Raw genomic sequence first — 23,191 nt, forward strand, 5'->3', positions numbered from 1 at the left:
TCTTCAGACTATTAGGAATGCCCATGGGTTTTATGGTTCACCAAAAACTAGAGATGGCAATGGGTGATGGCTAAACTAAGGAAAAAAATTTACTTTTCGAGGGGCTTCAAGCGGGAACCTAATTGGTAGATCTGTAGTGATTAAATATATAACATCCGCAATTTACTTTTTGGCATGATGGGAGGAGTGCCCATGGTACTCTCAAGGAACTAGAATAAGTTTGTAGGGAAAATTTCTCCAAGGCAGCTTGTAGCACATGCATGCTTCCTAAGAAAAATGGTGGGTTGGGTCTTCCAAGCATGGAGCACGAAGCTGATAAGATTGCATGTAAGTGGATAGTTGGGAGTGTACATAATTCCGACGAGAAGACTCGACTGTTCACCTTCATAGGAGTGCGGAAAATTTTTCTATCAAGGCATGTAAGAGATGGAAACACCTCTGAGTCTTGGAAATTTACCTTTAGTAAAGTACAACTTTCACTAGGCAAGGCCTGTAATATAACCAAAAGCTTTTAATTTTACCTCACCCCTTTGAAGTTTCACGCCACAAAATATCGTAGATAAGAAGGCACGGCCGATGGTCCAGGCCAGAGAGTCACGCTGGATTTGAGGCGTGGGCCCAAACTCCGGAGTGACCGTGACTATCACGTGAGCCGAGTGTTGTTCTTTACTGCTGACATAATCCCCTCATGGGATTCTGCATTTGCAAAGAAGAGGGAGAGCCTGAGAGAAGAAAAGAGCAGAACGTCCCTTTCTCCTTCTTCGCCTCCTCACGTGCCATCCTGGAACCTTGGAGAATTGGTGGGCCTGCGTTCATCCTGCACACAGGCGGCCTGCTAGCGACCATGGAGGCTGCAAAGAAGGCGTTTAAGCAAACCGTCAGCTCTGGACTGTGGAGCGAGGAAGTAGGCCTCAGACCGCCCCATGGATAGACATCCCCATTCCATCAAGAGGCAAGAATAGAAGGAGGAGGAAGACGACCATCCTCACCTTGTACAACAGTAACTGGGGAGGCTCATACGGTATTTCTTGCTTCCCTTGGTACTTGACGCCCTGTTTCAAAGCATGTGAATTGTCCTCTGCCTCGACATTGAAAGGGTTTGTCTCTGTAAGGAATGCAATTCGGACATTTTTGCCATGTTATTTGCATGCGCGGTGCGATGCACACATGCACATATCCTCGTAGAGAGAGAGAGAGAGAGAGAGAGAGAGAGAGAGAGAGAGAGAGAGAGAGAGAGAGAGAGAGAGAGAGAGAGGCCGGTTTTGAGCTCAAATTCTACATCCATAAGGTCATCTAGTATTCAAGTATTTGGAATTAAAAAGCAAGATTTGAACATGGGTCTAGAGGCTGATAACTTACAACACACAGGCGCGCACACACACACAGACACGGGGATGGTTTGATAACCTACTAGAGAGAGAGAGAGAGAGAGAGAGAGAGAGAGAGAGAGAGAGAGAGAGAGTAAAATGCCTGGGAGGGAGATGATATCACTCCTGCATATAGAATATGTCCAATAATTCATTAGTAAAACGATTGATATGCAACTCTACTTAATGAGGCTCAAATACACGTGCAAAAGGGTGACTACGAGGTAGCAGCAGTAGCCCCAAACGAGAATTGAACAACTCTGGTTAAAGCATTCCTGCTCACACTCGAAGCACTTTTCCAAGCATGTGTGAACGCTTCTTCAACAGCTACTTAATGGATTTTGTTGCCATTGTCCAGTAACATCTCATGTAGCTACCATGTTCATTTTTCAACTACTCCAATTTGTAAATACTAAATTCTAACCATCTTCTACATTGCAGTAAAGTGAAGAAAGCTGCATCACACACCTGAATTTGGTGCATCGTAACAGGGTCAACATCTGTTAAAACATCAGATGTCAACCACACAGGCTTCATCAACAAGCGAACAACTAGAAGCATGTTCAGTTACCTCAGTTACAGTGTCCACCAATGCTGCAGGAGACATATCGCCTATCGAAATTTCAAAGGAGCAAGTTTCTGTACAGAACGCAAGTTCTTCTATAGAAAATACCAGTCCCAAGATTGCACGACGGAATTTGAAAGCCTTATCACACTGCATAGGTCCTCTTTCAAAGGAATTGGTGCCTATTGGAAGCGCTCAACAGCAAGCCCTTCAGCAACAGGCACTGCATCAAGCAGCGCTTCATCATCAGGCCCTTAGAAATTATAGCTTGCAGTCACCAGTCTATTATTCATTCAACCACCCTGTAGAAGCTCAGCAGTTGATTACACATGAACAGAGACATTGTACAGGTTCTGCACAGTCAACCCTCACACAGCTAGTTTCTACTGTTGGTGCAAATATGGAGCCTATGGATATGGACAGGATTTCTTACTCAGGAAACCATGATGCAATAGATTCCAGCACAATGAAAGCCTCTGAAGTTGAAAGTAAATCACGTGAACCTTTGGTTCCTAAAGGAGGAGCTTTCACCGACTTGAATGCAGAGGCCTTTGGTGAGGGTGAAAAATCAATGGACAGTCTGCTTCAAAAAGAACAGCCTGGGTGCAGCAGGTAACCATGCAAGTGTACTTGTGTAAATGTTCAATTCCGTCAATGAGATGAGTCTGACTCTTTTATGGATCTGCTTAGTAAAGTGACTGCTATTTGTGAGTTGGCCCTTACAGTGTTAGAGTTGGGCTATGCATTATAGTTGGTGACTATCTCAAAGCTTCCTTGCAAGTTTACACTGTCTGATTCTTTCCAGTCCCATATTGCTTCATTCTCTCCCAGGCTCCAGCTGATACTTACAATCAGATGATTGTGGCTCCATAACTCTCAGCCTTGTACTTCATTGTGGTGCATTTGTGCCAATAGTACAAGGATTTCTTGCAGCAATTTGCATCTGTAGGTAGTGTTCCAACTGGTACCACAAATATAATGATCAAGTTCAAGAGAACCATTTTAAGAACTTCATTGGTTCAACATGGCCTGATTATGGTAAACCTCAACATTTGTCCTATCACTAGACCTTGATTAACCAACCATTTTAGGCCCTTTTCATCAGAGATTTAACAAACTAAGAAAACCTTAATGATTCAAGGTCAAATGCTTGTCTAGAGAGTGCACATAAATGTGCCATAGTTAGAAAACAACACAATACATTTTTGGATCTTTTTGGTTTAGATTTCAATACTTTTGTTAAATTCAATCAATCTGAATACCATGACTAAGCGTGCTAGTCCTTACCTAACTGGGGTGAAATTCTGATCCAATCTTTTCGTTAAATTAGTAAACCTTATTACTTAAACAAAACCAGCCCACCTCCACTTGACATTGTTGGCAGTCATGTTTGTTGTGTCTTGTCATCTCCTGCCTGTTAGCCTCAGTTTGAGTCAGTCGAGGACATTTGGAGCTCTGATAGGTCTGTCATGTGTTTTGATGGGGGAGGCTACTCATTCTAGAGTGGCTTTTTGGGTGCATTTCTTTTGTTTGACGGGTTCCGGTGTGATTTTCATGAGCGGTTTTTGCATTTCCCAGGCTGCCCACACTTGTCGGACACTGTCCTTGTTAGTTGGATTTTTTGTTGGCCATTTGGCATTTTCTAGGCATTTATTGTGCCACAACCAGCATTAAATGCTGGTTGGCCAGCATTTATGGCATTTCCAGATTTCAGTAGGCCTGTTTAGGGGTTTTGTGGCTATTTATAGCCATTCCCCACTTGGCAGTCATGTAGATCATCATCTTCCTTTCTTCCTTCCTTGGTAAGTGCACACTCCGACTCCGACATCTTCCTCCGTTGCGTGCTGCCATCATCATCAGCTTGATTTGGTGCCCTCATTGGCAATGTGGGCTGTGTGTAGGGACTGATCGGTCCATCATCATTGTATCGGTATTCTTCTTCAGTCATTGTAGAATTCTTCCCACATCTTCTGCTTCCTCTCTCTCTCTCTCTCTACTTCTGTGTGTGTGTTTCTCGTCTGTTGCACATTCTTACACGGTATCATTTCCTAAGTGAGGACACAGTCTGGAGATTTCTTGTAGAAGAGTAGGTTTTCATCATAGAGGAGCAACTTAGATTTCCAAAATGCAGATTTTCATCCTGTGTTTACTGTATTAGTAGCTTGAACAGGTGGTCCATTGCCCGTTTCCACCCCCAGGCAGCCAGGCGAGTCTCTAGGGATTAGGCGGCAGCTTTTCTGCAACAGGTGGCATCAACTTTTGTGTTTTGCTCAAAACGCAAATTTGCATTTTTGCAAGTGTCTGTTTCTTGGTGTAGGCGTCCGCAGCTTTCTGCAGGCGATAGCTTCTTCAGCCTTGGCGACAACTTTGTGCTGTGGGTGATAGTCTCTTGGCGGTAGGCGACAATCATTTCTCTGTCAAGCATTTTGGGAGATTGTAGGCTCGAAGATGTCTTATCACCAGTTCTTTGCTGACTTAGAGGATGATCTCTCTAATCCTTCCTCTGAGAGATGGAGAGATTTTCATGCTAGTTCATGCGACGAATGGAGGTCTCCTAGCCCATTTGTACAGGATCCCTCTCCTCCCTGTTCTCTTCATGGTTCATAGAAGGTTTGTTTTGTTGGCCTTCAAATACCATTCATGGCACCCTCGATACAGGTGACAGTACTCCATTCTTTGCCCAAAGAAGACCTTCTTGATGGTTCCAACTACTTGCTTTAGTCGTACAAAGTGGAATGTGTCCTTGATACCTTTGATCTTTGGGAGTTTCTTACCTACCTTATTCCCTGTCCAATGGAGGATCCCACTGTTGGATCACCAATGGCTAATGCATGTGAAGAAGCTTGTGGAGACACTGCTAGGGTTTGCATCGAGGAAACACAGTGTACGACCACAACAGAAGCATAACGAGACAAACATAGACATAGAAAGCAAAACACAAACCCTAAATGCAAAACTCAAAACTCAAACACAAAACTCAAACACAAATAGAAGAAGGGATAGAAAGAGCACAACTCTGAAGTGAATAAATGCTATAAATGAATGTAAGAGTATACAGTGTGCCCAAGGGTAGAGCAGTGTGTTGGAGAGTGACGTCCACCGCAGACGGATCCCAAGTGCTGTGACTACCAGTCGGAGTGACGGAGTGAGAGAAATACCAAACATTGATCAAAGTGTGAGGAGACTGAGGCGACTGTAGAGGATGATGCTTGATGATGTGGGTGAAGCAGTAAAACTTAACAATAAAATGTGGTAGTAGAACACCACAGTAAAATGTGGTAGTTAAACAACAGTAGAATGCCGCAGTAAAACACGGCAGTAAAACATAGTAGTATAACACTGTAGTAAAACGCGGCAGTAGGTGGTCAGAGTAGAGGAGCAAATGAGGTGATGGCAGTAGTTGCGAAGGTTGGATCACCACATGCTGGGAGAGTGATGGCTGAGGTGTGCACACAAGGGTGAGAAACCTGCACGGAAGAGATTGGATTGAATGGGGGCAGCCTGTCTATTTATAGATGAGGATGGACCTTCCCAAATTAGGGTTTCATTGAACTCTCTCAAATTGCTCCTCGTTTTAGGGTTTTCATTAAATTAAGCTTGTTTTGGGGTTATTTAAGTAGCTAATTAGCAAGGAATGCACTTCTTACCTCAACACCCTCTCTTAGGTCCAAAACAGGGTGAGAAGAGAAGGCCAACCTAGTTTGCCCAAGGTGTCCCAGCCCAAAGCAACCATGGTGTTGGACAAATGGTGCATGGTGGTTGCGCATTGGCCTACCAAGACTATAGAGGTGATGGCTTCTTACCAAGGGAGTCCAAGAAGTCACCGCAAAGAGGACATGGCATCAAACAAAGGGTGCTCGTCGGTTGCCCAGTGGCCTACCAAGCCCTGCAAAGGTGGATGGAACTACAATAAACTTTGAACTTTTTTTTTTTTTGTGTGTGTGTGTGTGTGTGTGTGTGTGTGTGTGTGTGTGTAAGTGAGGTATGATTTGCGGTTGATTAAGAAGAAGACGGGAGAATGAGAAGGGATGGTTAGGTCCAACCCATCACAAAATAGACAAGCTAACCTTCCACTCGAGGATGTCGATGACAAGGGAATGGTGATGAAGTAATGGGGTGGTGGTGTACAAACTGCCGGTGGAAACAACTGAGGATCCATCTAGTGGTGCTCTGCACAATGAGCATGCTACATGGTGTGAAATGCTCATGCAGCAAGTGTCACTTGAACAATGTTCCTCGTGGGGAAATTGTTCACTTGCCCAAGCTCCCTAGTACAAAGATGATGAAATCATGCAATGCAAAGGGTGAAGGTACAATTGGGAGGGCGGGGGGGAGGCTGATGTAGAAGTGCCAAAACCTGTAGAATACCAAGAAGGGTAGGAACCCCCTCTCGACCTAGAATGGCTACGCTGAAGAGGGACAAGGAGCCAAATGTTGGTCTTCATGTGTGTTGAGAACCATGATGAGAAGCAGCATCCCGACTAGAAGAGTGAGGTAGAAGTCACTGCCATGATAGCATCAAGAGAGATGTTGTACAATCCGCCTCGGGAGTGGAAGCCTCCATGCTGGTAGAAGAGCAAAACTCCTAGGAAGATGAAACCATGAATGGAATGGTGCGCATCCCATGTCTCCAGTCTAGGTAGGACTAGACAAACTTGTATCTTAGCCTTGGACTAGAAACAAAGTCTGCAAAAGAGAGTAAGATCTACAATCATAGAGGTTTGTAGTGAGATGCTTTAAAAAGAAAAAAAAAATTGAAATGAAAAATGAATTGAATGAACAAGTGCAATAATGCAAATGCGTATGTGTGTAAATGTAGCGGAAGACTTGAAAATGAAAGGCTAAGTGTGTGGCCACCATTGCATATGGCGAGGTGGGGAAGAAGGCCTAGAAGGTGTAATGGAGTTCCTAGGAATGAATGCGTAAATTGCAATAGGATCGGTGCTAGTAGACCAATTAGTCAATTGCTTAGGAATAATGTAGGATGGTCGTTGAGGTTTTTCATGTGCCACATGCCCAACAACAGCCATGGGGGACTGAAGGAGCATATGGGGCAGCAATGGAAGGTGTAGTCGCTCTAGACTGTATAGTCATAGTAGTGTGTTGTGGTTTGATAGGAGGAAAACCTTGGGCCTTGGTACGACACTCCTTGTCCACATGGCCCGACCTTTGGCAGTGAGTGCAAAACCTATTTTTCTACGGAATTTGTTGCCAAAGGGATCTTGTTCCTTTGTTTCTGTTGGAGGAAATGGTGTCACCCTTGTTTTTTTTATGGTGCATACATTAGAATGGACTAAATCCAAGATACATGCCTTTCTAGTGTTAGCCAGTTATTTCTTGGACAGTGTGGATGGTAGTGCTACGTCAGTAGGTGCCACGTCAGCACCTGCAGTCGGACAATTTATTGCAGTCGGACAGTTTTTACTGCAGTCGGCTGCATTTGATGCAGCCGACTTGCTGCAGTTATTTCCTATATGCAGCCGACTTGCTGCAGTTATTTCCTATTTTTTGGCTATTTATAGCCAGTTCGTGGCACACTCTAGCATTCATTATTTCAGATTTTGATCTTGAGATCTATTGCCTGAGACAGACTGTGCTCGGGCTGACGGAGATCGAGGTCATCAAGTCGGATACATACGCAGATATCTCATCTGTCCCCTTGTGTATTTCTGCACTCTTATACAACATACTACACCGCAGATTTTTTGCGTTTACATTGTCTCCTTTTCTCTCTCTTCTCTCTGTGTTCACTCTCTCTCAGTCTTTGTCCTACGTTGCCGCATCGCTGCACTTTGACATGGTATCAGAGCGGTGAAGATGGACTGATTGAGGGCTGAACCTATTTTGAAGAGGAGATTTCAGTGCGACACAAGGCTGCGTTTCCAAGATTCGAGGGCGAGCGAGAGGGCTGCGCATCAGATCAAGGTTGAAGCGAGCGTGGGCGTGCGGAAAAGGAGTCTAATCGCTGAATTTGCTGCAAGTTATTGCTGTTCGAAGGGGAGGAAGATTGCGTTTGAGGCATTCCATTTCAGATTTTACCTTTTCATCGCCTCCGGCAGGTGAAGAAGGTTTGGGCAGTGGAGGAATCAGGCCTAGAAGGTTGTGTTTTCACAATCAGAGAGGGCTGATTTTGCATTTGTGTAGGTATTGCATGTAAACATGTCTACAGAGACTGATTTGGAGTTCCAGGCAATCATGGACAGGAAGGTGCTTGTCCTACCAACTCTTCCATCGGATCAAAAGCTTGATGGTGACAATTACCGCATCTAGCAGGTGATGATGCTGGCCATTTTGGAGTCTTATGATTTGGCGGAACTGGTGATGGAGGAGATTAATAGGCCCTCTGTGAGGGATGAGTCCAAACTCTCTTCCAATGCTCGTGCGGAGTTGACCAAAGCCCAGTCTCATTGGGATAAATTGAATGCGAGGATTCGATCTTTTTTGTTTCTGTCTTGCACTACAGCCGTGATAGCTCACATTGAGCACTTGATGGTGGCTCGAGAGATATGGCTGGAGCTCGATTAGATGTATAACCAGATGACCCTAATGAAGAGGGTTTCTTTGGAGGTATAGATGCGGACCTTGTCCGTGAATAAGTTTTCTTCGCTTCAGGAACACATCAATAAGCTTCAGTAGCTTCAGATACAGGTTCAAAATGCGGGGAAGTCTATTTTCTCTGAAGACATGGCGATCACTTTACTATCCTAGTTGCCGCCACGATTCGGTACTTTTTATTCCGCTCTTATTGCGTCAAGGCGGGAGTTGACTCTTCGGTGGGAAGAGTTGGTTCCTATGGTCTTGGACCAGGAGGAACAATTGAAGGGACAGATTGCTTCCAAATCGGAGGCATTGTTGGTCAAGCCTCTTAGAAGAAGGGGAAGGATCAAAAGAAGAAGAAGGAAGACAATAAATCCAAGAAAGACAAGGAGAAGGAATCAACTTGCCATATTTGTGGCAAGACTGGTCATTGGAAGAAGGATTGCCTTGACAAAGACAAGAAGGATACCAAGAAGAAGGACACGAAGGATTCTGGAGCGGTGGTTGCACCCTCAATAGCTGCTTTTCTATACTTAGCAGTCATTGAGGACTCTACACCGAAGACTTTTGATGCTGCTAGGCCCAAGTCATCCTGCTGTAGTCATCTACGATCAACATGAAGTACAAGCTCCCCTTCAGGGACTCGATCCTCATCGCGCCACAAAGATCCGTAGATACGAGCTCCAAGGGTGAAGTAGACCGCCTGGAAGCTTTGTTGGGAATCGCATCCCGATGCAGTTTCCCACAAATGCAGGAGACACATGGTTGATAGCTCACCACTATGTCCGGCAATCCTCGGACAAATGACCTCTCACTTCAAGGATCGGCTTCTCTTTGAGGAGAATCGTTCTGGCCGGCGACTGAAGACCTTGCGTTTAGACAAGGGAGGTGAATTTATGTCTAATGAGTTTGCTCGTTTTTGTGCAGATATGGGCATTCACCAAGAGTTTGCTAACACCAACACTCCCCAAGAGAATGACATTTTGGAGCGGAAGAATCGAAGTGTGATCGAGATGGTACGTACCGTGATGGAGCACCGACAGACACCTCAGTTTGTGTGGGCCGAGGTAGTGGCTACCGTAGTTCACATCCTCAATCGATCTCCCACTTCGGCCGTTGATAGGATGACACCTTTTGAGGCTTACTTTGGAACTAAGCTTGATGTCTCTTATTTCAGGATCTTTGGGTGTGACGCTTATATGCACATTCCGAAGACACAGCGTGATAAGTTTGAGGCAGCTTCCCGGTGACAGGTTTTTGTTGACTATAGCTCCCAGTCCCAAGGTTATTGTTTGTTTGATCCTGTGCAAGCGGGATGTCTACACGAGCCGAGATGTGCGGTTCGTGGAAGTACCTGCCACAGAGGGGGGTGAGGAGCACCCCGTCCTTGGAGATCTAGGGGAGAGTTGGGCTCCCGAGACAGTTCCTTTGGAGCCAGAGTCTCTTGATGGAGATTCTTCTTTTGATTTAGAGCCTTCTCTTCCACCGGAAACCCTCAAGGAGCTTTTGCCAGTGGATGTTCCTGAGTCTTCAGTAGATGGAGAGCGACGGGGAGAGGTTCGTCCTCCTCGTTGGGCCCGTGACACACTTCGAGATTCAGGGATCGAGGGGTTTCCTGAGGAGTGGGAACTGCAGGATGGACCGCAGAGGTCACAGAGGAACCTGACACATTCTTCAAAGCTTGTTTGCTCCAACTATTGTTTGTTGACTCGTGTTATGTAGGATCGAGAGCCCACTTCAGTGAAGGAGGCTTTGCAGTCTGATCATTGGCGGAAGGCCATGGAAGCCAAGCTGGAGGCTATTGAGAGGAATGGCACTTGGTCTCTTGTGCCTCATCCCTCTCACAAGAAGGTGATTGGTGTTAAGTGGGTCTTCAAGACCAAGTACCTTAGCGATGGTTCTTTGGACAAGGACAAGGCTTGCTTTGTTGCTAAAGGTTTTGCTTAGCGCCTAGGCATTGATTTCCATGATACTTTTGCCCCCACTGCTCGTATGGCGACTATTCGAGCTGTTCTTGCCTTGGCTGGCCATAGGAGATGGCCTGTTTATCAGTTGGATGTGAAGTTGGCCTTTCTTAATGGTGACTTGCAGGAGGAGATCTATGTTGAACAGCCTCCTGGCTTTGGATCCTCGGATGGAAAAGTTACAGGTTGAAGAAGGCCTTGTATGGCCTCAAGCAGGCTCCACATGCATGGAACAAGAAGATTGACTCGTTTCTTCAGTCGAAGTTGGGATATCGGCGCTCTACAGCTGATCCGCAGCTTTATGTGCACACTTCCAAGGTTGGTCGTGTGTTGTTTGTGTTATATATTGATGATTTGATTTTGACAGGGGATCATGCACAGAAGGTCCGAGAGACCAAGACAGCTTTACATCAGGCATTCGAGATGACGGATTTGGGGTTTCTTCATTTCTTCTTGGGTCACGAGATTTATCAGTCTCAGAGGGGGATTTTCATCTCTAAGCAGAGGTACATTCAGGAGCTCTTGGTGACTTTTGAGATGGAGACTTGTCGGCCCGTTACTACTCCTATGGATTTGAATTGGAAGGCCACTTCTCACTCAGATTGTCCTACGATGGATGTGTCATGCTACCGTTAGTTGATTGGATCCTTGATTTGGCTTCTCAACACTCGTGTTGATCTTTGTTTTGCTGTGGGTCTTTTGGCAGGGTTCATGACAGAACCCAAACAAGTGCATTGGCAGGTTGCCCTGAGGATTCTCCGGTATCTGAGGGGAATCTCTGACTTAGGGATTTCTTATCCCGCAAGTTCAGATGCTTCAGATCTGGTTCTTGCAAGTTGGAGTGACTCGGATTGGGCTGGTGATGTGGACCACCGACGGTCTACTACAGGCTACTGTTTTACCTTGGGTACAGGTGTTTATCTCTTGGAGTAGCAAGAAGCAGCTCGCGGTAGCCCTTTCTTCTACTGAGGTGGAGTATCGGGCTGCGTCTTCCACCACATGTGAGGTTGTGTGGCTTCAGAGACTTTTGGAGGAGCTTGGTTGCCCATAGACTCGTCCTACTTTTCTACGGTGCGACAATGAGAGTTGCATTGCCTTGGTACGGAATCGTGTATTCCATGCCCGGACGGAGCACATTGAGATGTAGTATCACTTCATTCGGGAAAAGCTTCTAGATGGGACCATTGAGGTGGAGTATTGCAAGATGGAGGATAATCTTGCAGATTTGTTTGCGAAGGCGCTTCCCCAGGCTCTTCTTCGGCAGCATTCCAGATCCCTAAGTCTTTTGACCCGTCCAGGATCTGAGAGGGGGTGTTAGCTAGTCATTTACTGGACAATGTGGACGGCATTGCCACATCAACACCTGCAGTCGGACAATTTACTGCAGTCAGACAGTTTTTACTGCAATCGGCTGTATTTAATGTAGCCGACCTGCTGTAGTTATTTCCTATTATTTGGCTATTTATAGCCAGTTCGTGGCACACTCCAGCATTCATTATTTCAAATTCTGATCTTGAGATTTGTTGGCTGAGACAGACTGTGCTCGGGCTGACGGAGATCGAGGTCATCAAGTCGGCCGACCTGCTGCAGTTATTTCCTATTTTTTGGCTATTTATACCCAGTTCGTGGCACACTCCAGCATTCATTATTTCAGATTCAGATCTTGAGATTTGTTGGCTGAGATAGAGTGTGCTCGGGCTAAGGGAGATCGAGGTCATCAAGTCAGATACATACGCAGATATTTCCTGTGTCCCCTTGTGTATTTCTGCACTCTTATACAACATACTATACCGCAGATTTTCTGCATTTACACTCCTTTTCTCTCTCTCCTCTTTGTGTTCACTCTCTCTCAGTCTTTGTCCTACGCTTCCGCATCGCTGCACTCTGACACCTAGAGGCTCCATGAGAATATGAACTTTTTACATGTTTTTCCAAAACACAGTCACCACAAAAGTCAAGCTTTGAGTTTTTCACATCAACTCTTCCAAGTGAAGAAAGTGCCTGCAAACCCTTTTGGCTTATGTGTCTAAGACGCTTGTGCCATAACTCCATGTGTGACTGTACTTTAGCAATTGCAACAAACTTTCTAGGAAGTGCCTTGTAGTAGAGATAATATAGAGTTTCTTTTTTACTACCTCTAGTGACTAGCATAGACCCTTTTTGTATCTTCCACATTCCACCACCAAAAGTAGTGAAGTAACCCTTGTTGTCTAGCTATCCAACAGAAAGTAAACTCTTCTTAATGTGAGGTACATACCTAACATTATGAAGGATCAATTCCTTACCATTTTCAAGAGCTAGGTGTATGGTGCCCATTCCTTCAATATCACATGCATGGTTGTTACCTAGGTAGCCTTGCCAAGATTACCTTCTGCATAAGAAGAAAAGCACTCCAAAGATGGAGTTACATGAAATGAAGCACCACTGTCAACAATCCACGATTGTGACAAACCATCATTACTTGACAACAAAGCATCTATCATATCCCTTTTAGTGATATACATGTCCTCCACTGTCATAGCATGTTGATCTGAAGATGCAACCAGCAAATCAGGATCTTTATCCTTTTCTATCTCCTCAATAACAACATTAGACACCACATTTACTTTTTTTTGTTTCTTTGGGGGTAGAGTTGCCATCCTTTTCATTCTTTTTGCCTTTTGCATTAGCTGGTTCTTGTGTTCTTGTTCCTTTTCAAAGTACCTATAAGCGGGCTTTTTATGCCCTTTGTGACCACACTGATAACAAGTGACATCTTGCTATTTTTCCTTGGTTTTGCTTTGATTTTCGTTCTTATTTGCAGCATTTGACAGTTTTTCAGTTCTTCCTCTTACATTGTAGGTTGATCCACTGTTTTCCCCACTTGCCTTGCGTCTAATCTCTTCATTGAGAGTATAACCATGCAAACCATCAAATGTCAAGTTGGGTGTGTTGCTCAATGACACAACCAATACTTCCCATGAATCAGGCAAAGTCATGAGCAAGAAGATAGCCCTCAATTTAGGATCAAAAGGTGGCAAGCTTGCATCCTGTAACTGACTCAAAATACTAGTGAAAGCATTCAAGTATTCTGAGCTAGGCTTAGACTCATCAGCTTCAAGTTGACCAACTTTCGTACGAGATGTACTTGATTGATAGGAGTTGTATTCTCATATGTAGCCTTGAGTTTCTTCCAAATTGCATAGGCAGTGGCAAATCCCTTGATATCAACCAAGATATCTTCTGTGATAGCCATTTTAATGTAAGTAATGGCCTTTTTATTCATTTTAGCCCAATCCTGATTTGACAAAGCAACAGGCTTGTGTTCTGTCGAGGCATCATCACAATCCTTCAGAAAGAGTATATCTTGCATACGATCTTTCCAAAGATAAAAGCCATTGCCATCGAATTTACGAATCTCAAAGAGATTCTTTGTGTTATATGTAGATGCATTGCCAGCCATCCTCAGCAAAGAAAGACTACAATAAAATGCTTAATACTTTCAGCCAATAGCAAGGTTGCTGAAACAACAAGTACACACACTTGTACTTCCAAAGGTGTCCAAGAAGTAGATATTTTTACTGCAATTTCAGTGCCAAGAGCTGATTACAGCATGTACATGACCAAATTTGTTACATTTTGCATAAATGACAACTCCCACTTTAATCATCACCATAATACCCAAATGCAATAACCCAAGTGTTGTATGTACCACAGTTTCATTGCATAATGAGCATTCAGCAATACATGTACCAAGAGAAGCTGTCCTTTTACAACATTTGAAACATCCCAAGTTTAAATTTCTCCCCACTTCGTAGTGACTCTTTTGTAATTTCATTGTAAAAGCTCAAATTGGCTCAAAATGCATCATCGATGCAAAAAGGCCGAAATTTTTTGTAGGGAATCTGTCCCAATTGCATCAATACATCCTTTTGAGCATCAAATATGGGCAAATGTTGCTGAAATTTCATGAATTTTGCAAAGCCCCCAAATTTCGGGGTCCAATTGTGCACAAATTTCAATGAAATTGGCTCAATTGAGCAAAATTTTACTTTTACATGAAAAGGCTCAAAATTTCCGAGGCACATGCATCCAATGTCTATGATTTTTGGGTCAATAGTCACTGTTATGCATGTCCAACACCAAATTTGGAAAAAGCCCCAAAATTTTAGGTCTAAATTCGCATAGATTTGAACCCTGTGCTTGCGCGCGCGAACACCCGGTAAAGGAAATAGAAGAAAAAACTGCAAAATAATAAAAGAGGAAAAAATGAGTGCTTGTTGTGACGTTGACTAAGCCTCGTTAGTCGTGCCAGACCTACGTGCGTCATTTGCTGGAATTGCCCACCACATTGTTTGCTGGACCTGCTTGTAGACTCGCCTATCCAATTGCCTTCTGAATGTGCCGCCAGCTACAGTTCATGCCCTACGAATTGCTGCCAATAGCTATAACCTACAAAAACTGTATCATCTGTTGTCACGATGATCACGGCTGCAATGACTAGTGAGCACGACTGCCAGCACCGATTCTCATGCTTTGATACGAGTTTGAAGAGTGCGAGTGGAAGCAAAATAGAGTATGTGCGTCGATCGAGGTGCAGTAGTAGTTGAGTGAACAGTTAGTGAGAGTGAGAGTCGATGGATAGATGTGTACCAGTGTGGTACACGAAGAATAAAAGAATGTATTTATACTTAGGGTATGGTACACTTACACGTGCAAGGGTGTGTTCACATGTATAAAGTAATATACACTCAAGAGAGTGTAAGGACCTTTACACCCAACATTGCCTTGCTCATACAACCATGGAAGTGTGAGAGTGCACTGCGGAAGAGGAAATATGAACACGGAGGGAGAGAGAGAGAGAAAGCAGAAAATAAGGAAGAGAAATCTGCACTGACTGAAATGAATGCTGAATACACTGAAATGGACTGATCAGTCCCTGCACGCAGCCCACAGCGTCAGTGAGGGCACCAGATCAGGCTGATGATGATGGCAGCACTACCACGGGGGAGAAGGAGTGTCGGAATCTGCAAGAAGACAAGTGATCAAGTGGGGAGGGGGGCTGCCTATAAATAGGCAACGGACAAACCCTAACCCTAACCCTAAAATGGGCGCAAACCCTAAAAATGCCCTAAAATGGGCTCCCCACAACAGTGACCAAAAAGTGGCCGGGCAGCCAGTGGCTGCCCACTAAAAGAGACCAAAAAGAAATACACAACCTAAGACAGCCAGTCGAGAGTGACTAGCCTTCCCCATCATAACACATGACAGACATGTCAGAGCTCCTAATGTCCTCGTCTGACTCAGACTAAGGCTCATAGGCAGGAGATGACAAGGCATGACAAACATGACTGCTAACAGGAAGTTGTCATTTATAGCTTAGGATCGCCAGAAAGGTTGCTGCCCCTTCCTATATGCTACCATCTGCACCTGAAGGACCTTGGGTTGTTGTCACCTGCTCTTGGAGGGCTTTAAATTGCAGTCACTTGCTATAGGACTGATCCCTGGTGGTTGCAAATCACATCAGGAGCCTCTCCTTGCTCTCTAATAGTCTTTTTCTCTCTCACAATGGCTGCACCAGGACCTTGGGCTATTGTCACCTGGTCTTGGAGGGCTCCAAATTGCTGTCATTTGCTGTAGGACAGATCCTTGGTGGCTGCAAATCACATCAACAGTCTCTCCTTGCTCTCTAATAGCCTTCTTCTTTCTCTCAATGGCTGGAATAGACTTCCATCAGCCCCTAAAAATGTTTTTTCCACTTGTATGGGCAAGTTTTGTCAAGTGCTAGCCTTCTAATCCCATTTTTCAACATTATCTAGCTTACTAAATTAATTTTTAGAATATTAATTTTAAAAAGTAATTAAATATTTACTCTGGTGCTCAGACAATTAATTTCACTAGCCAATAATTAAATTGGTTAGGCCAATTTGTCTTCCAAGTATCCTTGAGCAGATATTGACCCTTAGACCAATATTAATGCCTAGTCTCTAATGTCACCATTGACATTAGTGATCAATAAATTGGTCTAGGTCCAAATTTTACACTATGTACCATCTAGTATTTGCTAGACATAACTTATTACAACTCTTGCCTTTGGCACCCATTGCATCCTCGCGGTCATTGGTGTGCTGTCATGAAATAACTTCCATGTGCATCACATGTGCTAAACAACCTTGCACATTTGATTAATAATTTAATTAAATGTTGTCAGCAAGATTAAAGCATTTTCAAATTTTACGTCCTCGTGACATTTTGCATTTTCTAGGCTGTTCACACTTGCCGGACATTGTCCTTGCCAATTGGATTTTTTGGTGGCCATGTAGCATTTTCTAGGCATTTATTATGCCATGACCAGCATTAAATGTTGGTTGGCCAGCATTTATGGCATTTCCAAATTTTAATAGGCTAATTTAGGGGTTTTGTGGCTATTTTTAGTCATTTTCCACTTGGCAGTCATACGGATCATCATCTTCCTTCCTTCCTTGGCAGGTGCGCACTCCAACTTTGTCATCTTCCTGTGTCTGTGGTATTGTCATCATCATCAGCCTGATTTGGTGCCCTCACTAACACTGTGGGCTGCGTGCAAGGATTGATCAGTCCATCATCATTGTATCAGCATTCTTCTTTAGTCAGTGCAACATTCTTTCCTCATCTTTTGCTTCCTCTCTCTCTCTCTCTCTCTCTCTCTCTCTCTCTCTCTCTCTCTGTGTTCACGTTTCTCTTCCATTCCTCACTCTCACAGATGTGGCATAAGTCTCTCACAAGGTGCCTATTAGCAATCATTTGTCATGCATAGTCACCTCCTATTTGTGAGCCTCAATATGAGTTAGACGGGGACATTAGGAGCTTTGACATTCTGTTTGTCTGTCATTTTATGTGTTTCGATGGAGGCAGCTCTTTCTAGAGCATGCATTACAGTGCGTTTCTAGAGCACACTAAGACATTCAGGGCTCTCCATCATTTAGTGCTGCCTTTTGTCATCAGCCTAATGTAGTGCCCTCGTTGATGCTTTGGGCTATGTGTAGGAACTGATCAGTCCTCATTGTATCTAGCATTCATTTGGACTTAAGTGCAGATTTATCCCTTCCATTCTCTTCTTTCATTGCCATCTTTCTCTTCCCTTCTCTCTCCGTGTTCGTGTTCTTCTGTTGCACACTCACAATGCCAACTATTTTGGGATCAATAAAGTCCAGATAATGATATCCATGTTAGAGGAAAGAGATCTCACTATATGGAGTAAACTAGTTTGAAGATCACTTGCTGACATTTTGTGGGATATGTTGAAGGAGGGTGAACTGAAAGCATATTGAAAAGGAGGGAGTTCATTTACCATTTCTTCGAACTATTGAGTGGCTCCTAAGTGGCATGTTTCAATTTTGTTCAGATTGCTGCATGCTGGTTTCTCTCTTAAAGTTGTGCACACAGCCTGCTTAAAGTGGATGAGCCCAAGGCTGTCTTTTTTCAACTTCATTGGACATAAGGGCAAGCTTTTAGAGCACTTAACTAGCTTTTGGGAATCCTGCATGACATTGGAGCTCTCTTTCTCAACCCTTCATACTGCACATTCACATCTAAATCATTTGCTCATTCATGTCTTAATCAGTTTTTTGAGATGAAGTTTATGTTTTGGGGGTGGGGTGGGGCTAAAAGTACAACAGTTGTAATTCTCGGGATGCCATTGCTTAACCCTGCAATTTCATAGCTGTTTACGGGTTTCCTTATCTGATTAACAAGTTGATAAAGGGTATTCTAGGTTTGTGTAATTGGCTTTGAGCTGATGCTTGATAGCTTGGGCCACCTATCTGTACATGCTTGAATTTTTGGATGGTTGTGTTTGTGCCAACACACATTCACCTAGCACTAAAAAGACTTCTTAAATTCCTTTATGTGGATTCGACATGCTTTATCTGGTGATACTGCTGCTATGATCTGATTGAATAAGGGAAATAGAATTTCATGTGAGTCCATGTTATGCAGGCAGCAGCATGCTTATGTTGTTTATGAAATATCCTACAAAGAATGACAAAGGACTGTCATAGCCACAGTAAGGGGGCTTGGATTTTTTTGATCTTCACTCTGCTTATTAGAATGATTGTAGCATTATGCCGTGAAAGGTAAAACTGATGATTTTGGTTGAATCATAAGTTTTTGCATGCTAACTTTTTTCATTCCATTGACATGGCAGAACAAAAGCTGGAGAAAATACATTAAGGAAAGCGCATATGAAGGACTTAGAACCAATGAATGATGAACCTGATGACTTTGTAAAAGTAGCTAAGTGCAGTTATTCAAGGTCAAAGGCAAAGGTTGAGAAAATATCTGAAGTGGGGGTGAACACAGAGATCCATTCACAACTCACGAAAGTTCCAATGCTGCGGGAAGAGGTTGTAAAAAATCTAAAAACGGTAAGTTCAAATGTTTTTGTAATGTGCCTCAAATGTGTTCTTGATCTTGTGCTTGTGTTTGCTTAGCATTGTACTTCTTGTATTTGGTCTATGATTGCTGGAAGTTTCATGATCTCTCTTGCTATCTCATGTATATGTGTGCCAAAGTGCTTTTTGGAAATGAAATAAGGTAAACCAGTAACCGTTAAAATCCAGTATTGTGCAATGTAGACAAAAAGGAATATAATAATATAATACCAGCACACCTTGCTTGGCTATTCTATAGGCTGGTAAGGACAAATATAAAACAAGGTCAACCAAGGGAGAGCATGTGAGAACGAATGATGAAACTAGAAGAATCACAAGTGCTGAAGATTGAGCAAAATCAATAGTGAAAAGATGCAAGAGATGTACTATACAAACCACATAGGTGAATGGCACATGTGGTATCTGGCAATACGTCCAGGCTTCCTCTCTCCAAGGGGATCTGATCCTATGTAAAGAGAATGGAAGAGTAGAGTATATATAGACTCTAGTCCGAATGTCCATAAAGGTGTCCAATACAAAGTCTAATGAAGAGCCTAACACTTGCACTTACCACTAACAGAGCCACGCTATATGCAACCCGGGGGGGGGGGGGGGCGGGTTTCAATGAATGCTCAAACCAACCTAGGTAAGGAAAGGGAAAGGTGGTCTTGTCAAGAAATCATGGTAAATGCTTGATAGCTCAAATAAGGTACCATGTATTGTACTTGCGGGTAGTCGTGTTCCATGTTTGGTCATCTCTTGCGTGTGAGCATTAGTGTCAGTTAGATAAGGGCATTTGAAGCTTTGACAATGCATTTGTATGTCATTTTATCAGTCCTAGACATTGTAGGTGGAGGTGGTGCCATTGTGTTCATAATCCATTTTTGGTGCGGTAGACATTTTGTCATATGGGCAGGATGACCTGAGTGTGCCCATGTTTTGGGCCGAACCAGCTAGTATACCAATTGTGGCATTAGTTTGCCTATTTATAGGCAGTCTCCTCAATCCACTCATCCACCATCCACTGTTCATTCAGCCAGTCCTCTTGCCTTTGTTTTGTGCTTCATTCTACTATGTCTATCTCATTCTCCTTCTTCTCAATTCACTCCCTGTTAATTTTCCTTTCCATTGGGTGCTCTCACATCGTATCATTCGCCTTGGTGGGAGGAGTTGACTGAAGAGGAGCATCTGTTTCCATGTCAGCTAGCTGGGCGTCATCATCAAGTGCTGCAATCTGCATTTTCTTTGTCTGTTTGTGCAGGGTGGCCTATTTTCTATGCCAGATGAGCTCCGCTTTCAGCTAGATACACCTCCTGCTGCTGCATTTTCTGTTTTGCAGCATCTATATGTGGCCATACATGCTGAATAGCATCATTTTTAGCTGATTCAGAGCAGCCCTCTTTGGTACAATGTACATGTAACTTGCCCTGGCCCTTACTCTCTTTTTTGTAGATGCCTTGAAATTAGCAAATGATGTTGGAACTAAGATCTATCTTTATTAGTACTCTGCTTGTTACTCATTTACATTTGGTTGCATCATGCTCATTATTGAAGCAACAAATTTGAAGCTTGTATTGGATAGATAATGTCTTGTCACTCTATTTCATGGGGGTCATAACTTATCATTTTGAAGCAATAAGGGTTAAGTAATATTACTAGATTATCGCCTAGTTTCTTATGTATGTTTTAATGACTGTACAAAATGGCGTATTTTATCCCATATTTTTTGGTGTATGTTTGGTACTTACCAAGTGTGTTGATTAGACAGATTGGATGGATTGTATGTGATTACTATTGTGGTCAATGATGACAGCTGCGAGGGGAGACCTTGTAGAACAACCAAAGTATATTGTGGATAGACCTAATGATCAAAATAAAAGAAATAGGTTAATGAAATGTATGTGGATCCTTGAGCATTGTAGACATAAAAGGCAAATTCTTATCCTAATATTGTAGGCCGAGTTGCTTTGGTACAGGTTGCACATCTTCAGAATTCAGATTTATTCGACGCAATTTTAGTTTCTTCTGACTAGCTTGGAGATGAGCCTTTGTGGTGTGTTGATTATCTGTTTGTTTGCACTTGGCGCATGGTGAGACAAGTGTATGGAGGCCTCAGTCAACTCAGTAAACTCCTAGTTTAAGATTGTTTCTGTGCACTGTTTTTTGCAATGAGCCCTGATGTATATACCAACATGCAGAGCCAGTTAGTGATTGCAACCTACTTTGAAGTGAGGCCTGGGAGTTTAAGCCTTTTCACACTCTGACTTCAGTAAATCAATCAAGTGGAAAAGCTTCAAGATTTTAGGGTTTTCTATGATTTGTTTTTACATCTTAAATAGAAGTGATAGTTGTAGATAAATGCTCATCTGTACTCCTGGGTTCCTCAAGGAAAGTATATGCTATAAAAAGCAGTGATTGAGCATTATGAAACTTAAGCTTAATTTGCCAATTATCTGGCCTTTGTCTTCAAATTTCAGAATGTGATAGTTTTTATTCATGGGGTGCCCTTGATTGATTGTTGTCATGAACAGGGTCTGATACAAGTTGTACGAAGGATGCCAAAAAATGCCCATGCTCATTTTGCATTGGGGCTTATGTACCAAAGGTTAGGGCAGCCTGGAAAGGTGAGTTGACAGGGCTATTATTTTTTTGTGTCATCTCCGTTGGGCTCTCATGATTTCTGAAGTACCCATGATGTTGGCTGTGATTCTTGAGACTTAGTTCGACACTTGTAGATGTCTTAGAAAAGCAGTAGGAGCATACACACAAGAATTCAATATGTTAGAATCACAAGTAGGCAGCACATCTTCTAAGTTGACTTCATATACCTTTGAATGCTTTGACCTTCCACTCAAGTGCTAAAGTTAAAGTTGTGACTTATTGATGTCTTCCTCTCACAAGACATGCATTCCAGGCAGTCTCAGCATTCCTAAAAGCTGGTGAAGTCCTGAAAATGGCAGAAGAAGAGTCAGGACAAAATAGAGGTCAATTTCTTGCTGTAGTACAATGCCATCATGCACAGGTACCATTGTTTTTCAGCTATCTTGCACTCAATCTATACTGCAGTACTGACTTATGATGCTTTCTATTTTTATCAAGAGTTTGCTGCAGAATAGTACTGGTACCAAATCATGCTTTACTGAGAAACTGCAAGAAAAAGAGTTAGTAAGCCTGGTAAACAGTATGAAGGAAGCTATGCAAACAGATCCAGGCCAAGCACTTGTATGGAATACTCTGGGGTTGATGCTCCTTCAGAATGGTCAGATACAGGTACCTTCCTTAGCTTTAGCTATATTGCTTGCTAGATCTTCTCAAGGCTAGTTTAAAAAATGTTTACTGTGGCACATTTCTGTTGCTGGCAGAGTGCGATTGTGATTTTTAAGGCTTTGCTTTCGCTGGCTCCTGATTGTCTGGATGCTATTGCCAATCTCGGTGTTGCATATTTGCACAGGTAACTTTTCATTAGTTTTTGGGTGGGCTTTATCAGATAAAAAGCAAGAACATTGCTGGATTTAGAACATGCTCAATATGTCAGTTAACATGGCAAAATTAATATTTGCAAGAGACATTGGCTTACTACTGCTGCACAAAAATGTGTAGTAAGATCCTTTCAAGACTTCAGCAATTGGTTCCAATGGCATACAAGCAGGAGGACCATACATCTCTCTAGTAGATCATGTACTCCTTTCGCACCACTTCAATTGCATTCTTATACCACGTCTTTCTTGTAGCTTATTCTTCTAGAGGTGGTAGATACTTGCATTGGCATTCTTAATTTCCATGCACCTATTGCACATCAATCCCATATAGAATTTTGGCATGTTATAAGTATTCACTTACTGCAGACAGATTATTGGATGCTATGAGACCTGAATATGATGGACAGTCCTCATGAAAAATGGGGTACTCCTCGGATACTACACATGGTGAAGAGTTAAGAGCCTATGGAATTCTGTCTCCTTTGTCCAAAATTTTTGGTACGTTCAAGAGTTTTGAGTGTCATTGTCTGACTTAGATCGACTCCCATAGGTTGGAGATGACCATATGTGAGAAATGACTGCTAACTAGGTCTTGGGTGAGGTGGATTGGGTTTTAGGAGAGTGTAGCTCATCAGCTTCATAGAAGGGAATGAGTTTCTTTGTTTGCAGAGCAGGGATCGATAGGCACATCTTGATGCAAGATGATATGGACTAGGCTCCATCAAACAACAGACATTGGGCAGAGTATAGCATCACGGATCCTTTCAGATGTCTTGTTGTCGCCTATGGGATAGCTGGTTGTCGAAGAGGGTCTCATACTTTCACGGCTTGGGACATGTGGGGTTCTAGTAGTTAGTAGTTGGTCTGTTGAGATGTAGCAGGATGAGGG

At 43.2% G+C, this 23,191-nt stretch overlaps 1 protein-coding gene across 3 annotated transcripts in view; it reads left to right on the top strand.

The window, feature by feature from the left end:
* The first annotated feature begins 581 nt into the window (after nucleotides 1-581).
* Nucleotides 582-23,191, top strand: part of LOC148018704 (tetratricopeptide repeat (TPR)-containing protein) — a 109,409-nt gene continuing 86,799 nt past the window's right edge. The window contains exons 1-7 of one of the 3 annotated variants that reach the window (XM_087660981.1): nucleotides 582-1,021; nucleotides 1,809-2,544; nucleotides 18,598-18,817; nucleotides 21,355-21,447; nucleotides 21,738-21,845; nucleotides 21,923-22,093; nucleotides 22,186-22,274. In XM_087660981.1, the coding sequence (XP_087517107.1) occupies nucleotides 1,883-2,544; nucleotides 18,598-18,817; nucleotides 21,355-21,447; nucleotides 21,738-21,845; nucleotides 21,923-22,093; nucleotides 22,186-22,274 (1,343 nt within the window). In that variant the 5' untranslated portion in view covers nucleotides 582-1,021; nucleotides 1,809-1,882. The remainder of the gene's footprint in view (nucleotides 1,022-1,808; nucleotides 2,545-18,597; nucleotides 18,818-21,354; nucleotides 21,448-21,737; nucleotides 21,846-21,922; nucleotides 22,094-22,185; nucleotides 22,275-23,191) is intronic. The other 2 variants (XM_087660980.1, XM_087660979.1) reach the window with 2 other exon arrangements.

Source organism: Lygodium microphyllum, chromosome 20 (assembly GCF_053477565.2).
Source record: "Lygodium microphyllum isolate KBCC chromosome 20, Lygodium_microphyllum_v1.1.10, whole genome shotgun sequence".
NCBI lineage: Eukaryota > Viridiplantae > Streptophyta > Polypodiopsida > Schizaeales > Lygodiaceae > Lygodium > Lygodium microphyllum.